The sequence below is a fragment of the Oculina patagonica genome, chromosome 7 (genome assembly GCF_052425735.1).
Source record: "Oculina patagonica isolate OP01 chromosome 7, crgOcupat, whole genome shotgun sequence".
Lineage (NCBI taxonomy): Eukaryota > Metazoa > Cnidaria > Anthozoa > Scleractinia > Oculinidae > Oculina > Oculina patagonica.
In genome coordinates, this window is record NC_135764.1 from 28294721 (window position 1) to 28315750 (window position 21030).

At 39.3% G+C, this 21030-nt stretch overlaps 1 protein-coding gene across 1 annotated transcript; it reads right to left on the minus strand.

Moving 5' to 3' along the window:
• Positions 1–1945: 1945 nt before the first annotated feature.
• On the minus strand, positions 1946–17321 carry LOC144660633 (uncharacterized). Its single transcript, XM_078521312.1, has 6 exons — positions 17243–17321; positions 16443–16617; positions 13325–13891; positions 4655–4837; positions 3440–3551; positions 1946–2371 (listed from the first exon to the last, which is right to left on the minus strand). The coding sequence occupies exons 2-6, from the start codon at positions 16510–16512 to the stop codon at positions 2287–2289; spliced, it is 1017 nt and encodes a 338-aa protein (XP_078377438.1). The 5' UTR covers positions 16513–16617; positions 17243–17321; the 3' UTR covers positions 1946–2286.
• Between the last annotated feature and the right edge of the window lie 3709 nt (positions 17322–21030).

Sequence of the window (21030 nt, forward strand, 5' to 3'; positions counted from 1 at the left end):
CGCTTTACATGCTGTATGAAATTTTAAAATCCTAATAATAAATCTGTGCCACGAAAATAGCTACATCTAAAAGGAAATGGTCAAAACTATTGTACTTTCTGCACCCTCTCATCCCAGACCGTAAAAGATGCTGTCTTAGTTTTATAGCCCCCACTCTGTCAAGTGCATAAACTAAGGAAAAGATTCAAACCAATCTGTGGCCTGCAAGCGTCATGCACACACAATATTCAAATCTCATTTCAAGTTTCAAGCTGGCCAAAAGCTTTTGTCAATTTTTGGCTCATTAGATAGATGATGTGTAGCATTCTTTCCCCCCAACCCCCCCCCCCCCCCCTACCCCTACACTAACTGGGTCCACTTCGAGTACCCTTATGACCACTTCCCTAATAAAAGAGTATGTTCGGTATTATTATAATTGTTAAAGAATCAGCTATTGAAACGATACAAGGTCAAACTCTAAACTCAATTGTCGAAACCGCTAGCAGTTCGCTTGTTATTTATTGAATGGTTGGTAAATAGTCTCGATAAACCCCAATTATCTGGGAGTTGCATAGTGGATCTTCGGTCTTTGAAGCCCCTAGAGGCTATGCACAAGTTCTCCTGTTAAGTTTCCCATACATCGTATAGTAACTTTTGGGAAAATTGGCCACGTTCACATATTAAGCTAATTTTCCTTAATAAACCTTAGTACCTTATAATTTTGTGACCTGTATGCTACTACTGTATCATAGGATAACTATATACCATGCTGATCTACCTCTTATATTTTTTATATAAGTGCAAACATTAATCTAGATTTAATAATGCAGGCTTTTCAAATATATTTAAGTCTTGTTAGTGAGCTGCCCCGTCTACGGCAGGCTTTGTGTACAGTGGTTTTCTGACTTAGCAAAAGTTGTACAGACTAACCTTTGAGACATATCTAAACAAATCACCATAACTTTAACAGGCTTCAGACTAGTAGTTTAGGCCGGGCTACACGTCCCCGCTTTCATAAGACCGTCCTGGCTAACGTCAAAACATTTCAAAGTCAAACAAGCTGGTACTATTTTAAAACCAATAAACTGCAGTTCAACATCCCAGAGGGGGGAGGAGGGGAGACACCCCATAAAATGACGTGGGTACTCGTCATACCTTTTAGGGAGTCAAATTTGTGGATTGGTACTGCTTAGGATGCTAAAACCTAAAATGATCGTCGCTAGAGTTGTCGCGGTACCTTTTTGAGGCCTTTCAGGTTATCATTGATCAAAAAAATGACTGTTAAGTTTTGCTTTAGAATGGGTACCTTTTAGGGGTGACAAATGAATTTGGCCACGCCCACAAAACGAAATTTTGGTACGTTTAAGGGGTGTTTTTAAAATTTTCCGACGAGCACCCCCGTCATTTGTATAGAGGAATACCCTCGGCTCCGATATATTGAAGAATTCAAGTTAAGGCACGTTGAGTGAATCGACTTTGTGCAGTTATCAGTTCCGTTTTTGAACTTAAGTCGGTCAGTGCCTGTTCAAATGATTGCCGGCTGTCTGTGTAGCCAGATAGAACAAATGCTGTCTGTGACAAAGCTTCGACGAGGCACTCAAAGAAGTTTGTAGTTTCATAACCCAATGAAGAGCCCCGCCCAGGGGTTTCAGGGAACAAGGGAACAAAAGGATAATAAAACTGGGAATACGGGAACAAAAGCTGTGTTTCTGATATTTTAGGGAACAGGGATCACAAAAATCGTCAAAATACCTTAAGCCCCCTGGGAGGGGCTCAATTAAGAACAACTGATAAGCACACATGAGCAGTTCGAAAAATGTCATAACAGTGCGGAGAGGGACACCTAGTGTTGCTTAGCAAGAGGGGTGGAAAAACCACGGGTTCAGTCGATTCTCAACTTGTACTCTTATACCCCCGACTCCCGGCTTTGCCGTAAGATAAACTTCTTGTATATCCACACAAAACTAAAACCAAAGTAATTACTCTGGCCAATCACAACGGACACAGACATTCCAGTGAACCAATCAAAACTCGAAGAAAATACGTGTAGCCGGCACAGAACCCGGGAAAACGTGCGCGAGCGAGTCACGATTGGTTTTGGTTTTACTTCTGATTGGCTGAGAAAGCGGCGCGGGTTTTTAAACCAATCACCAAGCGTAGTAATGCTAAACCAAAGCAAACGCGAATTTCTTTCGACACTCAAGTGAAATCCGCTCTAAGACAAAAACCGTTACGTTTCACGAAGTCTATGTTCAATGTCTTTCAATTCCTTTAGCTAAGAACAGTCTCCACACTTTAAGTCTACACTTACGAGCAAGGACAACTTGCCCCAGAGTGGTTGGGAAGCGACACATCATAACATCTTTTTACCCTTTTTGTCTTCTTTTCCCTCCTAGGGAGATAAAAAATGAAAATGATAGAAAACGTTCACAGAGATGGCGAATAAAGCCTTTCTTATCAAACAAAATTTTCCTATTAAATGTTCAAGCAGGCAACTTCCGACAATAATCCTACTGGTATACGTTGGATCAATAGTGATCTAATCGGTTGAATTTACAGAATAATGAATTTGAAAGCAGAGGCCGATGTACTAGATTTTGTGCACTATATTTGGCTGCCAAACCAGTCTTCTTCAGGTACAATGGAAGTTTACATTGGAAGGTGTTTCTTATATGTGGTTATTGCGGTATTTTGCGAAATAGCGGAAGTACGTAGAAACATATTAGTTAATTTACTTGCCGCTATTTTATTTAAATTTTGTTAGTTTAGCATATTTTATTTCTAATTTACACCGTCAATTTATTTAGTTTTACGTATTTCCGCAATGCATCTCTCTCACGCACAATAAATTTAACAAACCCCCCATTTTACCATCACGGTCTACATTCTTGTATAGACCGTAAAATAACTTCATAAATGTGTAAACTCAAGGTTAAACCAAGAGCCGCATGAAAATGGTTTCGCTGCAAAGTTTAGGACATTGTTTGGCGTCATTTTTATGGTATATAAGGGTGTAGACGATGGAAAAATGTGATCGATATCGATTTGTTTTTCACAATAAAATTGAGACTTCACCTTTGAGTGTGAAAATCATTGCGAATTCACGCGCGTGCATGTGACACTGCAGAAGATTCATCAGAAATTTCTCCAAAAATTCCCCAATTACCTTTAAACAATTCACCATTCATTTATTGAAGAATCCGAGAATTTGTTAAGTGTTATGAAAGTTGCCTTGCGTTGCATTACGGGTTTCGTCATTTTCATGGTCTGTACTCTCATTGACCATAGCTCTCGACCAGTGCACGCGCAAACAATCTGCCACTGATTGTAAAAGTTGTATTTGCGCTGGCGTGACATGTTCTTTTTTAACCATTAAACTGTAAAAACAACACATCAACAAGTCTTAATTTGAGATGACACTGATTAATTAACTGTAACCATGACATTAAGTAATACATACGTTGATTTTCTGCATCTCGTTCTAAGGCTGCTCAAACAAAATGTGGTGTAGTAAGTGGTATAGGTTGTATATGTAGTGGTCCAGGAGCAACGCCGCTCTGTCCGACAGTCATCTGCAAGAAATTGGCAATTGCGGTCGTTGTTGGTTTCCACAACTTAAGACATTTTGTACGAGATCAAGTAATAACTTAACAACCATTCGGTATTTTTTATCCTATTTACAAACTAAATTCAATGATAAATCCATGGCCTCCCAGGTGCCTACGAGGCCCTGTTGAGCTCAGGTCAATAGCAAAATCAGTAATGATAACCATTCATGACATAACGCTGACACAAGTCCACTTAAAAATATCGTTGCATGAGGCGTAGACCCTCGAGACCAACTCAAGCTGTCTGCCTTTAAAAAGTGAAATTCGGCTACTGAACATATCCGCCTAATGAAGGTGTTCGCCTTGCAGTGGTGTCCGCTTTGAAGGAGTTGGCTGTAGTTTGCTTAGTTTGGTGCTGCGGTTTCTGTTGCTATATATCTAGAGAAGTACCACGGTACTGAGGTAAAGGTAAAATCTGCAACGAGCCTAGTGGCCCATCAGGCCGGAGCATATCTAGGTGTCAGTAGCATGAAGCGACTAGGAGTATTTTTACTACCCACTGGATGGGATGCTAGTCCATCGCAGGGTTACCCCCCAGCAGTAAATTCGCCGGTACCCATTTCATGGGTGGACAGAGGCACTGTGAGAGTAAAGTGTGTTGACCAAGAACACAACACAGTGACCCGGCCAGGGCTCGAACCCGGACCGAGTCCAGCGCACTAACCAACAGGCCACCGCACCTCCCATAATAGGGTAGCTATCTTTATTAAAATATTTGTTTAATGGTTGGTTTCTTTTTTTCTTAGGCGAGACATCTTAAAGGAACATCCTCTTTCAACTACTTAGAAACCTTTCAGTACCTTATGAGTGCAAGTCCGGGATGACATTTATACTCACGATTTCTAGACGCATGATTGATTCAAAAACAGTACAACCAGCTCCCTTATAGCGAACACTACTGCAAGGCGGACACTTGTTTGGTCACTAATTGTTTGTCTACAATTGAACTCCCTTAAAGGCGGACAACTTTCTGAGGTGGACAACGTGTGTTGTTCCGAGGGTGTAAACCTAACAGAGAGCTCACTGTTTGCCTGTATACGTAAAATCGAAGATCATAGGTTACCTACCACAACATGTGCTGCCAGACATGTAGTAGCAACGGTCACACTGGCATCTGTATGAACCTTGTGAATTTACACAAGTCGAGTGTGACGGACAGTAGTACGATCCTTCAGAACACTCGTTAACATCGACACAGGTTCGAGAACCTTGGTTTCTCCAACCAGACACACAGTTACACTGGTAAGAACCTGGCGTGTTAACACATCGTGAGTGGGATTGACAGTAGTACGATCCTTTCCAACACTCGTTAATATCCACGCACGTATGAAGACCTCGATTTCTCCAGCCACGCAGGCAGTTGCAGCGGTATGAGCCTGCAGAATTCACACACGTCGATTGTACTGGACAGGCATTCGGGAGGTCCACGCACTCATTTACGTCTCTGCGTGTAGGCGTCTCTTCCGGGTGTGTTTATACAAGCAGAGTAGGGATCACATCAATCAATTCCACGACTGCACTCATCAATTTCCACGCACTGGAACTCTGAAACTTTTTCCCAACCTGGATCACACACACAGTAATAACTGCCACGGGTGTTGACACATGTAGACGGATTAGGACATCTATCAAGAGGAAAACATGTGTTGTCTGAAAATTATAGAAAACTGTCGAATACTGGTTGAAAAGTGCAGAAAAAAACTAAGGTGTAATTTTTTCGAAGATTCTATCGCGATTTTCAATTTATAGCCGAAGGAGAACGAAATTTTCGTCTTCACAGTCAAATGAATAAAATAGTATCTCCAAATTCTTCATCAATAAGCCGTGCATGACATAACAAAAGATATTTATAGTGGAACACAAAGAATAAAACATCACTTATCAGTTCCTTCTGCACATTCATCAATGTCAGAACATATAGGATGTGCTCCTTGTCCTCGCCATCCTACATTACAACTGCAGTTAAATCCTCCTGGATAGTTGATGCACGTAGCTTGTGAGTCACAGACATTTGGGTACTGGCACTCATCGGTATCATTACAAGATCTGCCATCAAAAGACCACCCTACGAGGGAAGGGCACTCGCAGCGATAGGACCCTGGTGTGTTGATGCATCTGGCCGGTGGAAGACAATCATGGGAGCCAATAATACACTCGTTAGTGTCCTCACAAGAGGAAGAGCTATCATTCCACTGATATCCGGAAATGCATGCAAACGCACGGATGCAGAGTATTTGGATCACAAATCAAGTTTTTTTTTATTGAATGCTATTACATACACTTACATTTACTGTTACATACTCTTCCTTACCTACAGTTCCACACATTTACTTAACTTGTACATAAGTACTATATTTACACACTTATTTACATATACTTGCAACTAACGCTACGACTAAAATAGGAAATGAAAAATCGACCAAAATAAAGAGAAACTATTGTTCTTGTTCAGCGAGGAAAGCTCCCCCATTTTTTGTTAAATTTTCCTAAAATCCCATGTTTAAGTGGAAAGCGCCCCTCTACTTCCAAGCAGGTGAAAAAATCTTGACGGAAAGTTCACGTGAAGGACAGTGGTGCATTGATTTTGCCCAAAAAATGTGATATCTGATTACTAAAAGGGCGTGGTGGAAGAGGAGATCGGAAGCGTCTACCACAAATCCCAAGCATGACTGGAGGGTGAAACTTTTTGTTGAAAAACAGGAGAAGGTACCGAGCCAGTCGCAGCCGAGCTGCACCTTTAATGGGCCGGATTAGCCTATATCTAATATAAAATCGATCAGCTTATCAATGTGCCATATTTGGTGCTTCTAACTCAAAGGATGCAGTTAATTTTGACACAAAGGCCAACTGTTACCCACCTCCACCCCTGAATCTAAAAGGTGTCCCCCCTTGACAGAATTCCGAATGGGTCTATATCTGAAATCGACCAGCTCATCAAATACTATCACTATGCCAAATCTAGTGCTTCTAATGCAAAGGATGCCGTAAATTTTGCCATAAAACTCAAATTCTACCCACACCCACCCACTGGGTCCAAAAAGTGCCCCCCTTACAGAATTCCGAATTAGATGAGCCTATATCTCATATTGATAAGCTCATCGAATACTATCACTGTGCCACATTTGATGCTTTTTACAAAAATCGCACAATTCATCCAAATTTATGCAGCAGTTTGCCGGAGTATATGTTCAAAGTCTTTCAATTCCTTCATGCGAGATAAGCCTTTAAGAGTGTGCCCGTGAGAGAACAGGGCAGAACCATGCAACAGGTGATACAGCTCATATCACCGATTTCGCCCAAACTTAGCATAAATGTTGGGTATGGTGAGCTATTTACTGTGGCAAAACATCAACTCAAAATATTTTATTCCCTTCAAGGGATGGCACCTTTTGCAAAAATGGCCATTTTTCACTAATTTATGCATATTTAATTAGCTGACTTTGATTGACCAGTTCCACAAGAAAAAAAGACTTCTGAAAATAAAATTCACTGCACTATATTCTGTGGTTATTAGGCTTTAAGTACAATAATTCACTTTAACCGTCAAATTTGATTTCTTCTCCTCAAACGGTCTTTTGGAAGGTACACATTTCGTACTGTTGGAAATAGCCTTTAACTAGTGCCCAATATCTCCCATGAGCAACAACTTATATAAATTATTCTTACATGGGTAATGGAGTCCATCATTAAACTTCACAAAAATGCCACAAAATGTCTGGGGACATCAATATTTTATTAGTATTGAGGAACTAAACACACGTGACTTAACGATTTCTTGCTATTTCATCAAAATTCACCGAAACACAAAAGCCATTTATTTGCCTCAATTTGGCATAAAATCGGTACGAAATAGCTAATCAAGCATAAATCTATAGATAACAATCAAAATATTGGCGAAGAAAAGGCAGTTAGGACATTTTTCGGAGCGTTTTCAGAGCCAAAAAATTCGGCAATGTTGTGATATAGCAAATGTAAAAATAGCAGCGAAAGATTTTCTTCACAAGCTCGCTCAATTCAACATTTAGGCACATCAAAGTAAAGAAACAAGAAAGTAATACTACATACATGCCACTTATCGACACACAGATGCTTTCTTTTGAAGAATTTGTTCTTCCTCGCTGCACTTCGATCCTTCGATCGATCTCAATTGACATGTACTGTTGCTTTGAGGCGCGCTGAACTTAGTCAATCCATCGTGGTTCATCCTTCGTAAAAGGTGTAAACAGGATGTCAATAAAGTCATTCAAAGAGCTGTTCAAAGTTCACGGAAGGACACCTGTCTCAGCCAGTTTGCATGAAATAAATTTAACTGGAAAATAAACAGCCGCCATGTTGAATTTCTACCTTTGAGCCTGCCGTTTCAGTCAGCGGTACGTCCGTTCACTGGGCATCACGCGTCCATCACGCGTGACCACACGCGCGATCATTTGCTTTTCCTCCGCGAGTGTTCGTTGGATGCGTTTGTGATGAAAATGAGAATATTTTCAAATTGTCGTAGGGAAAACAATTTCCTCCGCTACAGCTTGACGGCTTCTTTCCAAAATTAGCAAACTAACCGAAATAGATGTCGCTTACCATTTGTAGCTCAGTTCCCTGTTATTTCTTTCCGTTGGTGGGAGACCTGAAGGATGGGAGACTAGAACTGGGTAACCTTACAAATGGTAAGAAAATTTCTGACGTTTCGTCAATCTCCGAAGAGATTTTCCAGAAAAAATACTGTTCCATTTGACTTTCATCGAAACAGAGTTCTTGATTTTTCTGTTCAACGGTCGGCATGCACGGCAACCAAATCAAAATAATTGTTTATGTTCCAAAATGACGCTAAATGGCGGTATAAAACTGCTCCGACGTCTCGGCAATACTGCCTTTTTGGGGGTGGCACCCTGAAGAAGGCAGTATTGCCGAAACGTCGGAGCAGTTTTATACCGCCATTTAGCGTCATTTTGGAACATAAACAATTATTTTTAGCATAAAAGACGCTACACAGTTAACCAAATCAAAATGTCAACGTCTCCCAGTTACTTTCCAGACATTTGTATTTTTTTTATTGCTTGTTCAAATTCCCCTCCCCTGGCGGAAATAGTGATTAATACCGCGCATAACGATTACATTTTTTGACCAAATTCCCCTACCTCCGGGGCATAAATGGGAAAAAATGAATAACTCAGCAAAATTGGAGAATAACGTTTACCACGGGATAAATCACTATACGGTGGATAGCGAGGTAGGTTTTGTAATCGTTTCTTGCGCAAGTGCTTTAGTTGGGGGAGCGTCTGTGCTGAACTGAACAAAGTATTCACGTACGAAATGCCTTTAGCGACGCAGTCTATATGGCGCAGCAAATATATACATATATCTATAAAGGTGTGAATGTAGAGAGAGAAAACAACAAAGAATAAAACGGGTTTCCCTCGCGTTGACCTCGAAGAAGACAGAAGACTACCTGTGCTGGTTGAAACATTAGCTAAGTTTAGTTTTAATGCGGGGTTTAAGCTCTCTACAAAAGTCTGCATTCGCGTCTTTGTAACTCACATAGCCACTTAAATTGAGTCGGTGATGAAGAAAATTATCATTTGAAGCCGCAATTCGTCACTTGCAATGTGGGCATTCAGGAGGAAAAATTTGTCCCCATAAAAGCCCTTTTCTAAAACAAATTAATAAAACTGCAGTAATGACGTTTATCGGTAAATGGACAGATGGAGAACTTTGTGGGATCCCGAAAAGAGAGTGGGTACAAATTCAGTCTCCTAGCTGCCAAAGTGTAATATAATATAGACGATTTGAACAGAATTATTTAATGGTTTCCGACATTTCACAGCTCAATTTCAGAGCATCAAAACCGATTGCATCGCATACATTACACTGCATCCAGTGTATTTCTCTTCAACTATTTATCAAAAAAATTCAATGGAGAAGTTGAAAAAAATTCTCACTTTTACAAGAAGCGCACACTACTTATAAGGCTAAGATCAAGCCCCGGTTGTTCAGAGGGTAGATAACACCATCCGCTACTTATTCCGACGAAAACAAACATTTGTGGAGGAAAAGCAAATGAACACGCGTGTGTATAGCTGTGTATAGCTGTGTTGGGCTATGTATAGGCGTGTATAGCTGTGTAGGGCTAGGCTATGTATCCCCTCTATGAATATCCCTATATAGGATTTAGTCAAACAACTATATGATGACTACACTACGTACTTGCCCAAGTAAACGGCTTTACCGCTGACTGAAACGGCAGGCTCAAAGGTACAAATACAACATGGCGGCTGTTTATTTTCCAGTTAAATTTATTTCATTCAAACTGGCTGAGACAAGTGTCCTTCCGTGAACTTTAAACAGCTCTTTGAATGACTTTATTGACAACCTGTTTACACCTTTCACGAAGAATGAACCACGATGTATTGGCTAAGTTCATCGCGCCTCAAAGCAACAGTACATGTCAATTGAGATCGATCGAAGGATCGAAGTGCAGCGAGGAAGAACAAATTCTTCAAAAGAAAGCATCTGTGTGTCGATAAGTGGCATGTATGTAGTATTATTTTCTTGTTTCTTAACTTTGATATGCCTAAATGTTGAATTGAGCGAGCTTTTGAAGAAAATCTTTCGCTGCTATTTTTACATTTACTATCACAACATTGCCGAATTATATGGCTCTGAAAACGCTCCGAAAAATGCCCTAACTGCCAATCTTCGCCAATATTTTGATTGTTATCTATAAATTTATGCTTGATTAGCTATTTCGTACCGATGTTTTGCCAAATTGAGGCAAATAAATGGCTTCTGTGTTTCGGTGAATTTTGATGAAATAGCAAGAAATCGTTAAGTCACGTGTGTTTAGTTCCTCAATACTAATAGAATATTGAAGTCCCCAGACATTTTGTGGCATTTTTGTGAAGTTTAATGATGGATTTCATTACCCATGTAGGAATAATGTATATAAGTTGTTGCTCATGGGAGATATTGGGCACTAGTTAAAGGCTATTTCCAGCAGTACGAAATGTGTACCTTCCAAAAGACCGTTTGAGGAGAAGAAATCAAATCAGACGGTTGAAGTGAATTATTGTACTTAAAGCCTAATAACCACAAAATATAATGCAGTGAATTTTATTTTCAGAAGTCTTTTTTTTCTTGTGGAACTGGTCAATCAAAGTCAGCTAATTAAATATGCATAAATTAGTGAAAAATGGCCATTTTTGCAAAAGGTGCCATAACTTGAAGGGAATAAAATATTTTGAGCTGATGTTTTGTCACAGTAAATAGCTCACCATACCCAACATTTATGCTAAGTTTGGGCGCAATCGGTGATATGAGCTGTATCACCTGTTGCCTGGTCCTCTTATGGATACACTCTTAAACTCTACGTCTGTACTTAACCGCAAGGACAACTTGCCCCAGGGCGGCTGGGAAGGGACACATAATAACATCTCTGTACGCTTTTTGTCTTCCGTTCCCTCCTAAGAAGATGAAAATAAAATGATAAAAAACGTTAACAGAGATGGCGAGTTAAGCCTTTCTTAGGGACGGACCATTATTTTTTTGGAGGGGGGGGGGGGGGGATGAAAAATATTGAAAAAAAAAAATGTTTGCAGGGCCTGGAAAGACAAAATAAATTGTTTTCAAACACGATATGTATAACAATAAATAGTAGGAATTTCGAAAAAAATGTTTGCAGAGATGCATAAACTAAAAAAAAAGTTTGCAGAGGAAAATTTTTCATCCCTCCCCCCTCCAAGAAAATAATGGTCCGTCCCTTATCGAATATTTTTTCTTACTTCCGGTCAACACTGCTCCTTTTTCGCAGAGGGTCCTGAAGGGACAGGCTAAAAACTGTAGTAGTTTAAAAACTACTGAGCGCTTGGCTACTTCTATTCTCTGAAAAAGAGTTAGAATGATGTGCTTGAAAAAAAAAAAAAAAGGTGAACCGATACATCCCTCATCAAAAGTTCAAAAAATCGGAATTAGACAATCCTGGAACGGAAATTTACGACAATGCATCTTATTATAAGTCGTCCGCATTTTTCCACGCTCTACGTCTACGTTTTAAATGTGCCAAACGCAAGTGGAACCACGAGCCGTAGGCAGTGTTGGACATTTCATGGCGTCATTTCTAAGGCTATAACAGCGAATCAGGAATATTCGCACGCAAAAAATATCCGAACCATGCAATTTTTAGGCGGTGACGCCTAGATGTTGTCGCCCGTGGACGGGTCTTGTTTCGATTACTCCAACCGAGCAGCACTGGGAACTAGGCACTTTGTTGTTTACTCAGTTTCGGTACGCCATCGTTGATTGTCATAAGTATTGAATAAACTTTAAGAGCATCCATCGGCAAAAATCAATCCTGGGCCTTTCTGTTGCTAAATGACGAAGTTCATAATGATTAAATGTATTTATCGTATCATACTGTAAGTTTGTAATGTATTGGAGGTTCGTTTTGTAGTCAAGGCAAATAAAAATTAAAATGAATAAGAAAAATGCAATTTCTGGGGTCATTGTAAAGCGTCATCGCCTGTGCATGCATGTATGCGTGCCGTTTATTCACTTCCCTCCGGTTGTTTGAAGGTCCGTCCTTCGTTGCCTTACGGGTTTCGTCATTTTCATGCTTTATACCCTCATTTACAATAGCTCTCGACAATTGAGCACCCGAGTATCAGTTTGCCAGTACTAGTTGTTTTACAAAAAGTGTTCGGGTCAGCCTGACAGGTTCTAATTTTACTATAAAACCGGCACATCAACAAGCTTTAATTTTATGATATATGGTGACATTTTGTATGTGATCGACTGATTACGCAACAACCATTCGGATTATTTTTTTACCCACTTTCAAACTCTAACGCCATGGTCTCAGCCTCGGGAAAGAGTACAGTTTTTGAGGTTCTCATCCTTTTTGCCATTTTTGGTATTATGATCCCGGTACGGTGTGAACTAAGATATGGCCTGATTCCTTTCAAATTGCAGTACACAAACACCCTGCTAAGCATCGTTATTAAATAAGGCTTAATATTAAACAACTATTGACCGAAGTGGAGGTGGCTAGTGGTGGACATTTACCGACCCGCGACGCGGCGAGGTTAATATCCACCACTGGCCAATGACGCTCCCTCGCAGCCGTTTTTAGTGTGATTACGCAACGCTCCTGCGTGACGACACTAAAAACAGCTGCGAGCCGGAGACTACCGACGCGGAGGTGAATAGTTGTTTTAGCATATACCAAAACCGTGAGAAATTAACCAACTCAGAGACCTAAAGGACAGTACAAAATGCTACAATGGGGTCGACAATTAAAAGTATGACGTTTTATGTTCGTGATTATTTCCTTTACAGTTTACTTTCAATTAGACGTTGAAACAACACTTGTATTCCTCCCCGAGTGTTTTTGACCTTACGCTTATCTTTGCAACTGTAACACGACACTTTTGTTCGTTTGTAACAAGATACTCCTGTTTTCCTTGAAAATGCCGTAACATGATACTTTCGTCTGTTTGTTTTCGTGTTTTACGGCGACATTGATGGCATTTGTCGCGCCGGTTGTTACTAATGTGTGTAACGGCGGAATGAGAATCGGCGTTACAAGATTTTCTTCATTAATTTATTGCTATGAACTCAATTACTTACGTCACCTAGACGTACAATTGGTTCGAAAGCAGTATATGTAAATTTAAAAATCATAAGTTACCTACCATGACATGTGTTTCCAGACATGTAGTAGCAATGGTTACACTGGCATTGGTAAGAACCTTGTGTATTTACACAATGTGAGTGGGACTGACAGCTGTACGATCCTTCAGAACACTCGTCAATATCCACACAAGTACGAGGACCTTGGTTTCTCCAACCAGACCCACAGTTGCAGTGGTATGAGCCTGCAGAATTTACACACGTTGATTGTACTGGACAGGCATTCGTCAAGCATTCATTGATGTCAGAGCAAATCGGATGTGCTCCTTGTCCTCGCCATCCTACATTACAACTGCAGTTAAATCCTCCTGGATAGTTGATGCACGTAGCTTGCGGATCACAAACATTTGGGTACTGGCACTCATCGGTGTCATTACAAGATCTGCCATCAAAGGACCACCCTACGAGGGAAGGGCACTCGCAGCGATAGGACCCTGGTGTGTTGATGCATCTGGCCGGTGAAAGGCACTCATGTGAGCCAAGAAGACACTCGTTAGTGTCCTCACAAGAGGAAGAGCTATCATTCCACTGATATCCCGCGAGGCAAACGCACGGATGCAACGCACCTTGGTGATGATTGCAGTAGCCTTGGGGTCCACAAATTTTACCTTTTATGATTGGACATGCTGCAATTAAATTGGATGACGAGTGAAAAATTAATCGCCTTTTAAAAAAGAAAAAGAAACAAAAGAAACTCATGGTTACAATACAAGATTTTCCTCTAGAATGACTTATGCTTAACCCAAAACCAGAACAAATTATGGAATCTTTAATATTAGATATCAGGGCGCTAAAAATCTGGAATGCTATCAGTGATGACATTAGGCTTCTGTCACTTAAACAATTTAAGAAAAAATATAAATTAAGCATTATTACAAGCTATTAAATGAACCTTTTATATTTATAACTCTAGATTTAACTGTGCTAGTAAACCTGTCCGTATACTTCATTTTCCATCTTTTTTCCATTAATTTTTCTTTAAGCCTACTTAGTTTTGTTCTTGTGTGTTTGTGTGTTGTATAGTTTGCTATGTTAATGTTAAGTATACCTGACCTTTTTATAAATTATTTCAATAAAAACTAAATATGGCTGCCCAATCTTGTTAGGCAATCGTGGTTATTCTGGGCAGCCATGCACTTTACTTTATTTTTATTATTATTGTATATTTGTTAATTTAATTGAATGTAAAGGGTGCAAATAAAGTTGTTGTTGTTGTTGTTTAATAGCAAGTGGGCCATCATAGAATTTATTATGGAGAAGGACCAAAATCACAAGCTCTCTTTTTGGGTGTACTTTCAGTGTTTCACTTGTACTTGTTCTTTTTCTAATTCACATAGTTTTGTACCTTCTGGTTATAAATTTGGTTCAGTTCAGTTACTTTGCCAGATAGAGATTAACTTCACGAGCCTGATTACTCAAGGTCTTTCATTAGCAATCTTACCTCTGTTTTGAAAAGAAGTTTGTTATTTGTACTTATATGTAATTGAAAATGTTGTTAAAAGATATCTTAACCGGAGTCATTTTACTGCCACAACCTCTTCACAATAAGGCTCGCAGTGACGATTAATAATATCAGACCCTTTTATACATGTATTTTGGCGCAACCCAAGATCAAGAGCTTCCCAATTAGGAGTTTTATTTGGTTATAAGAATACCATTACACTAGAGAACTTAGTTGTTGTATACAAATGTTCTTGTACAAGCCTTTTTAACTCGGAAAAGAGTTGTAGTGGGCGAAGTGAATTCACTCCTTCACTCCATCACTCCTTCACTCCTTCACTCGTTTCCTGTTAGACATATGCACGCAATGCGTGCAAGTGTTTTAAGGCCTCTAGAGAATTAGACCTTTATTCTGATACCTACATTTCTTGTTAAATTACATAAAATTAACATGCTTAGTCACCAACCGAATTATTGTATTAATGTCAGTTTTCTTGAAATAAGATTATGATATTTATTCAGCTATAAGCCGAGACCGTAAACCTTTGGTTTTTTAGAACCAGTTAGAAAAAAACTAACCCAAAACACTCAGCTAAAGATGAATTTATTTCAGTACGATTTGGTGAAAAAAAATCGCTCGACTTATAGCCAATGATATTATCATTATTATGTTTCGTTACCTTCAAATAACAAAAAGGAAAAATAAAAAGAAAGAAATCAATTTGCAACAGATAGGAACTCTATCTCTTGGCCTTTCGGTCTGCTCTCGATCAGTATTTGATGACAATCAAAGTGAAGTAAACAGAAATTGGAAAGTATAACATCATTTGTATTAGCAAACCTTCAGTATTTGTCAGTTTGTTGTTTTCGATTCTTGTTTCATAATAACTTTTCCGAGTTTAGTGGCTTATAGCCACTTTTAGTTATTTAGCACTGCTATGTCAGTGAAAACAACAGACCTTTCGCTACACGGTGCTCGTGGACAACTTTCCTCGGGCAAAAACTCATATATTTATAAACACCTTATAGGTTCTAAAAATTGTCATCTCCTTTCCTTGGATGAGTGTTTTAAGATACTTGAACCTGCTTCCACACGCTTCCAGTTAAAGATAAAGGAAGCCTCAGTTCTATATCTTTTGGGAACAGCCCTAGCTAAATATGCAGTTAAAACACCTTATTTATCTTTATCTTGCTAGCGTGCCTGTATATTTGGTAATATTTCTTCCATTTTTGTATTCTCATAATTTTTGAATTATTAGGCTGCTAACATTAGTTATTACTAGTCATCATCGAGCTTTATGAGCTTATTATCATTATTATTATTATTATTATTGATTTTTGTTTAGCTTATTACGCCATATTTATTTTTTATTCATTATAAGCAAACACCGTGACTCGATAAAGATAAAACCGAAAAATGCTTTTATGTCAATTAAAAGTCAAAATGCAGTATAAAAGCGTCCGCCATTTCAGTAGTGCCAATGTCGTGGCACAGAACTTCGAGCCAAATCAAATTTAGCTGGACCCAGCGTACAAAGGGCATCAGTGACTTAACCTAAACAATTACTTAACCTAAAAGTCGCAGAAGAACAAGTTGTTTAGAATGACTTGTAATCGCTCTATTCGTCTCGAGAAAATGGGGATTCCCAGCTCCTCATTAAACAGATACCGGTAGGTAAAGTTGCGACCCAGCTTTTTCAAGTGGAAAAGTTTGAAAATATACAGATCATCAACTACCTGAAGGTGCGAAACATCCGTGCAACTCTAATCTGAGACAAGAAGGAACAGGATCAGTTGGAGCCAACATCACAGAAAACGGTTCCTTGGGATAGATTCGGATCGATTTTGTTCTAATTACAGGATCTAGCTTGTTCTTCCTCAAAGCACCGCTGTTACTGTTACCTACAAGTTCCTGTGAACATATAAACAATAAAATATTTGTTTATTACAGTGTCTTTGTTTAGCACAGCAGTGCTAAATACAAAGTAAAGCACTAAAAAAGTGCTCTATTAATTTTTTTTAACGCTTCTCTTAGACGAAAAAAGGGAAGTCTATTTGAAAACACATTCACATATCAAAAATCAACCAACACCATGCAAAAAGGCCTTGTTAAAGCTAAAAAATGACTTGAATTGTGACAAGTTAAAATTATTGAATAAGGTTGAGCATGGTGGCGAAAATTATTAAGTTCGAAGTTTTTGCTTTCGCAAGCCGAGCCTCATATGTGTACTTTCACTCATAACAGGGCTAAACCTAAAATAATTGATATCATCCCAGGGAAGTCTTTTGACGAAGAGTAAATGGAGGAAGCCAACTAATTATGTTATTTTTTGTGCTTAAGAGATCGCTTACAGTCTTGTTTGAAATCTATGGTTTCAGAAGCTTTTCCTTGACTAATGGTTAATAGGAAAAAAAGCATTCGCCAATCTCTTTCCTTCAAAAGTACAAAAAGCCCAATGCTTTATAAGTCCACTCCCATTCACCACATCATAAAACATTAAAAGATCATTCAAATCATAGATTATTTCCAGTCATACCTTTCTGTAAGGTTTCCATTTTCCTTTCTCGAAGTACTCGACTTTGTATTTTCGTGCCCAACACAAATCGAAAATACTTCCCTGATAGTCCAGTCATTTTGTGGTTGGACCTGCAACTAATTGCAACAGAAGCTTTCTGACCGCAAATCATTTCGAATAAGTCTCTAGATCAACATACTAAAAGTCCTAAAGGATCCATGCATGGGAACATCTCGAAAATGTAACGGATTCTAAGTCGTGCTTTTGCGTAACATGAAAACGAGGCTCAAAAACAGAAGTTCTGTTATTATGCTTGTTTATGCCCAGAATTTCATTTATTTTATCCAAAAACCATGAAATATACTTTAAATATGCTTGAAAACTTTCATCCGGGGGAAAAATTAATCAAAAAGTATTCAATAAGCAAAATAAATCTCATTATATTTAAATTTTCAATTGTGGAGCGAATCGGTCTACACCAAAAATGTTAGTTGCGATAGTTTATTATCCTTTTATGGATCGCACAAAAATTTGCAAGCGAGCCAACAAATAAATATATCTTTCACAATGGTGAAATAATCTAAAAGAACATCGTTTGTGAAATGAAAACGAATTTCACAGTTTCTTTCAGCTCTTGTGTCAATCACCGTCATCATCGCTATCATCGAAATCTTGCTGGGGTTAGCGATGTTGTGGCGCCGCGCATGTTTCAGAGTGGAGAAAATACATGTGACCTCACTTGGGTTCAGGTCGATCATCAGTAGAAGTGTTATTGATGACTTCCCCTGATGGCTACCCCGGTGGACAGCTTGCATCATTTCAGCCCATGCTGGGCGTGTTGTGCTGAACAGCAGAAACGTCTTCCAAAGTATATCCAAATTCGCTGTGGGATCTACTTCTCTTGCAACAACTACGTCATTGTACTTTATTTCCACTTGTGATTGCCTTGGCTTAGATAGCGGGCGTAGGCCAACTTTTCCAGAAGCTGAGCCGGATGTCTTGAGGACTTAACTTTTCTCTCGGGACGCTTCTTTTTCGGTTAGTGCCAGGAGTGATGATACAAATCATGCCCATGCCATGAAAGGTGTCGTTACCGTCAAGGGTTCGCAGATTATGGTCCACATTGTCAGCTATGTACTGAGCAAACTCTCCGTCATAATCTGGCTTATCAGTTCCCTGGTCCAATGCAGCATTTTGATTAAACAGCTGTACCTCTTGGTACAAAGAAAAGAAGCCGTTGGGAAGAAGGGTGTCTATTTGAAATCTTGAAGCGAAGTTGTGATGAAGCTGCACTGCTAAACCAACTTGTAAAGGCGAAAGAATCACTCTAGGTCGCGCCGTCTGAACAACAGCCTGTCCAATTGATGCTAACTTCACGTTATCTTCACCAACCAGAATACCCTCCAAAAACATCTTTAACGTGGCTGGAAGGAAGTCAACGTTTTCCTCAGCTTCTGTTTCGATCGAAGGGAAGATCTAGACTTCGTTAGATGTTTTAAGCAATTTAATGTCATTCTTAATCAACCTTGAGGCAGCCGAGTTCTGATAATACTTAATTTTTCCGAAACCAGATCAACTTTATTTTGCTGTGAGTTAAATGTGTGCAGAATAGCTGATGCACTACTTCTACCTGTTACAACATTTGGCTTTCGTTGATCTCGGTTATAATAATCTGATGGCCAAAGTGTTCCTGAAGTATTGCCTTCATATGGGTGTGGCTATATGCGGCAGTAGCTGAGTCACCAAGATATTCCTCCATTAGATCCATGACAGTAATTATGAAAGTTCGCCACTTTGATAAAAGCTTTGTTTTTTCTTTTCTTACTATCCAGCTGATCTGACGCACTGAATACTTTTTGCATTTGTTTTTCGGTCCTGACGTTGACGCTGATGGCTGATGGTAAACAACACCGGCGGCCGGCAAATCATAGACATGTAAAATTCTCGCCTGTACCACTTCAGCCCAAGAATCCCCCTTTCAGAACATGTGTCTAGCACAGCCTCTCTTGTCTCGAGGGTTGTCACACGGAACACCTCTCCTGGCTTTTTCTTTTGCGTCTCAAAATCAATTGTGTTACCACAGTAGAATTTTTCAGTCTTGCAATCCAATGAACGGCGTTAACTTGAGCTTGCAATTTCTTGTTTCTTGGCTTGGCCAATGTTACTAGGGTGGAAATACGTGCAGCGACATGCCTTGTATACCTTTTGACTGGGAATAGTTTGAATGTCATTGCGCTCTGCGCTTGCGTGGTTTATACCTTCACTTCCTTTCAGACGGAGAGATACTATTTTTGACAAATTGCACAACACCTTCCATCCATTTTAGGCTCTTGCTGGTCTAAAAATAACCAGGATAATATATAGATTTAGGCAAGCCTAAAAGCGGAGCTCCCTGGTTATTTGCCCTTTAAACCTTTTAGACTGATTCATGTTATTTTCTTTATATACATATATAGTTGTATCCTTTTTAACCATGAACAACAGCACCATATAAGAGCAAAAAAATTGATCAATAAAAAAGGATTGTCAATTAGCAGTCTGTGCATTAAACCTCCTAAAGATAAACTAGTATAAACTTTCGAAGATGAACTAGAACAAAGAAAGCTTGCGTTGTTCTAGAAAATATTCATACCCCCACCATGACTGGTATGTTATGTATCAGTCAATTTTAAAACCGCCTATGCCCCACCCCCTGGGGGCATTTGACATTTTGAAAAGTTTGGTCATATTCCTCACTTTGTAGATGCCCCACCTGTTAAGGATTTCAAACAGGGTCAAATCCTCCCCCCCCCCCACACACACACACACACACACACACTTTCCAGATTTTACAAAAGATGAAAGAAAGAAAACGCCGATGTTGCTTTTGTTTTTTGTAGCTAAGTGATAAACAAACATTAGGATAAAATCTCTTCTGACAAGGAATCCACACTTACATGTAACTTGTTCCTCCCCCGCTCCCTCTCTCCTCCCCCGCCCCCTCCCCCCACCCCCTCACCCCAAATGGCAGCTTTTTTTTGATGGAAATGGTGGACCAATACGAAAAATAACAGCTTTCTGCTAGCAAACCGGAGTTAAACAAGCAAGCAAGCCCCAGGCAAAAATAGTGACATTTTGTCATAGTGCCAAATACAGTCTGTAGGGTCCCCCAAAAGGATTAAGCACCTTTTTCCCTTCATATCAGTTCTGTTAACTACATGTAAACTAAGCAAAAATTAATTTTGCACAAGCGGAAATACTGTTTGTTAGTCATAAACTCAGGTATAGATTGTTTGGCAAAAATTTAACCATTCATTTGCCTGCATATCAAACCATGCAAGTGTAATATATTTAGACTACTGTTACATAACCGGAAGTTGTGTTAAGCTATTGCACCATATGTACCCAGGATGCTTAGCGAATAAAGTGTTGTGTTGTTCAGCCATATTGAAGCTGTGTTGTTTCCTTGTTTAGAAGCTATCTTTATTGATATGCTACAGCAAGCATGAGCAACAAATATAACATAATAATTAACTGTACTGAAACAGAAGACTTTTCAACAAATAACTGATCTGTGAGACACAACTGAGACACACCCACAAACCAAAATAGCTGTGTTCAATGTTTATCATTTAATGACTGAGTTTGGTTTCGGTGAAGTAAAAATTTGGCTGGCTACAAACAACAGATTGCATTATATTGCAACATGTGATATTTAACAATTAGACTACGAGCCCGAGTTTTCTATGAGCAAATAGTCAACGAGGCGCAGCCGAGTTGACTATCGCTCATAGAAAACGAGGGCGAATAGTCTAATTGTTTTAGTAGAA